This window comes from Corylus avellana, chromosome ca8 (assembly GCF_901000735.1).
Source record: "Corylus avellana chromosome ca8, CavTom2PMs-1.0".
NCBI lineage: Eukaryota > Viridiplantae > Streptophyta > Magnoliopsida > Fagales > Betulaceae > Corylus > Corylus avellana.
This window is the reverse complement of record NC_081548.1, coordinates 23,702,215-23,705,299: the sequence shown is the minus strand read 5'-3', so window position 1 is coordinate 23,705,299 and position 3,085 is coordinate 23,702,215. Positions and strand designations below refer to the sequence as shown.

The 3,085-nt window shown below is 43.1% G+C and overlaps 1 protein-coding gene across 1 annotated transcript; it reads right to left on the bottom strand.

Annotated features, from left to right (window-relative positions):
- Positions 1-435: 435 nt before the first annotated feature.
- On the bottom strand, positions 436-2,873 carry LOC132190130 (pathogenesis-related thaumatin-like protein 3.5). The gene is made up of 3 exons (XM_059605024.1): positions 2,719-2,873; positions 1,922-2,615; positions 436-1,062 (listed from the first exon to the last, which is right to left on the bottom strand). Exons 1-3 carry the CDS (start codon positions 2,774-2,776, stop codon positions 855-857), a joined length of 960 nt encoding a protein of 319 aa, XP_059461007.1. The 5' UTR covers positions 2,777-2,873; the 3' UTR covers positions 436-854.
- Between the last annotated feature and the right edge of the window lie 212 nt (positions 2,874-3,085).

Below are 3,085 nucleotides of genomic sequence, written 5' to 3'. Positions count from 1 at the left end.
AGCTTTGTCAATGATCCCAACTACCAGTACCACACATTAAATACAAAAGCTCCCTCCACGACAATTGCCTCACCTACACGAGTTATACTCAACAAAAAGGGTTGTGCCTTTCGTGATTTTATAGTGTTCATCATATTTTTATTTTTATTTTTTTGTATTTTTTTTTAGCTAGAATTGATCGAGACCCATTAATATAAAAGATGATTTAATCTATAACATTATTCGGATTATTATGGACAAATGGAGCGGAGAAATGTCATTTCATACTATAATTGCTAACTTGTTACTTGAAGCTTCATCTTCCACGTCTCGCATACTGCTGGCCTTGTTTATATTATCCATACTCTTTAATTTATTCTTAATTTTCGAGTACTGTCTTGTCTCTTTCCGAATCCATTTGTGAATAAGTGTTTGGACACAACATGCACAGCAATATGACATCAAACACATAGACATTATTTTGCACCAAATGCGGTGGTTACATGAAATAATCGACACTTTATCCTAAAAACAAACAAAGGAATCCCCCATCCCTTTTCTTCTTCCTATATAAAAAAGAATTGGACTCAATAATAATAATAAAATGATTTTCAAAGAATTCCATTATCTATTTCACTTCCTTTCACATTGAATGGCCATACTCTATGCTAGTGGGTAGCCATCAATTTGACAGGTGAGATTCTACATCATGACTCGTATCCGCGTCACCAATGGCCGACCTTGAAGGCCCCACCTATATCACATGGCCCATGCTACGAAAAAGTGTATGGCCCACGGGCCAGCATCTCGGCTAGAGGTTGGTGTTGGCAATTTTGGATGATTTTGGGCCTAACTTGAAAAAGTTGGCGAACAAGTTAGAAGAGCTGCCAGAACCTCCAAATTGCCACCGCGATGCTGACTACACCCACGGTGGAATCGAATCCGAACACGTGGGCACGAGTGGACGGTGATGCGGTACTTTCGTCCTGGGGACCCTCGTAGATCATCGTGCTGCCGATGGAAGGTGTGGTTGTTGTAGTGGAAGCTGGGGTGGCCTGCGTCGTACCTTGTGAAGCTTTTTGGCTGCACCAAACAATTTTACCGTTAGCAACATAGTAAACGTGTCGTGTAGTGGTTGGCCAATATATCAGCTATTTACTTACCGTTACTGCACAGTAAAAAAATGACCGTTAACCGACAACGTCATGATATGTGCTATAGAAGTGTGTGCAAATCTGCTATGCCGGTTGGCCTTTTGGCATTAAAAATTGAACCACATCTCTAGGCGAATAGAGTATAGAGATTCGGGAATACTGTGGCATGTTTGCATACCACAGAACATGCATTCGATCGTTTGGCCGCTTTCTTCAAATATAATTTTTTCTTTTTATAAAAGAATCACATATTTTTTTATAGTTAAATAATTTCTTTTAATTTTGATAAATACATATTTATTATTATTAAGGCTAGTGTGTTTGGAAGACAGTTGATGAGATATGAAGTTATGACCAACTTTCTTGAGCTTTCAGAAAGGTTAGGTTAGGTTTTGACAATTGAACCGACTCTAGGTGCAGCAGCATTTACCAACAGAGAGCATGGATAAAACATTTTCAAGAAAATGATGTGGACACTAAAGTATGATTTTATGACCCTCGCCTGCCGAATTTATTGACCAGAAGACGAGAAGCAGGTCGGCAACAGAGCCGAGCCCGAATCTAGCCGAGTTCCATCTTAAATGCCGCAATGGGTTCTGATCTGGAGATTACTTTAATCTCTTTTTCTTTCTCAATCTCTCTCGACATGAAAAGTTGTGAGGTAACATGGGGGGACATAATTTAACGTTAATATTGACAGGCTTTATCAATTTTGATGGACGAAACTACCCATTACCGTTCAGGCTAGTAGAATGAAAAAAAGTAGAGGGTGTTTATAGTAAATTTACCTGGTGATAGGGGTGGGGCAGAAACTAATTGTGTAATCTGCGGAGGCGCATGTGAAGGTGCTCGTCTTATCGTCGTACGCGTAGCTGTAAGCCTGTGGGCACGCGGTCTTGAAGATCTGAGAGTATGTAGACGGCTTGCATGTGTTGGGTGAACCATACGCGCCGCTACAACAGTACTCGGGCTGCCCAAAGGCTTCGCACGCGCTCTTGCAGGCAACGTTCCCGCTGGCGTCGGCGCTATTGACCTGCAGCTCTGAGGGGCACGACTCGTTGAGGTCGGCCACGCAGCCGACGGTTGTGCAATTCTGACCGGTCCCACCCTGGGGCACGACCCTCATAGGGAGGTTGTATCCGTCGACCAAGCTGACATCGAAGAAGTCGAACCCGCCCGCGCCGTCGAGCGTGAACTCGGCCAGCGTCGCTGGTAGCGCGCCGCCATTCCCGGAACACTCAACTTTTCCGGAGCCGCAATCACCTGTGACGCAGGAGAACTTGCCCGTGGAGTCTTGGGAGCAGTGGGTTCGGCCCCAGAAGCGACCGCCCCAGGAGGTCGGTGGCGTGATTGTCTTGGACTCGCCCTTTTGGAGCGCGAAGCCGGTTGTTGACAGTGCCGGTACACCGGCGTTGGAAAGAATGCCTGGCCATACTGTATACTCGCACTTGTTTATTATTGTGAAGGTCGTTGAAATTACTCCTATACAAAAACAACTTGGTTAGCGAAATTTTTTAGTTTGAAAGATTTGTATTAAAGGTGAGAACTTTTTATGCTTTTTACACTATTGGGCTATTGTTATTACCTGATATTGATAGAACAAGCGTTAATAATGAAACTAATAATGCTGCTAGCTGAGCCATTTAAACTCAATGACTAATAAAAAGGAGAAGAAGAAGTTGGGGGTTGTGGGGATCCAAAAATCTTCTTCTCCAAGAGAGAATATGAGGGAGGAGAGAGAGTGTAAGGTGAGATTTTTAAGAGTTGGAAGCATAGGGTATTTATAGAAGGGAAAGAGTGCTGCGGCATACAATGTCTTACGGGGTCATTTTTTTTTTTTTTTTTTTTGTAAGATGCGTGGTCCAACTTTGGTTGTAGTAGATAGAGCCTGTGCTTTATGGTGGCAAACAGAAAGGGGAAAAAAACAGTAACGTGCAGTAAGGAGAAGGAGA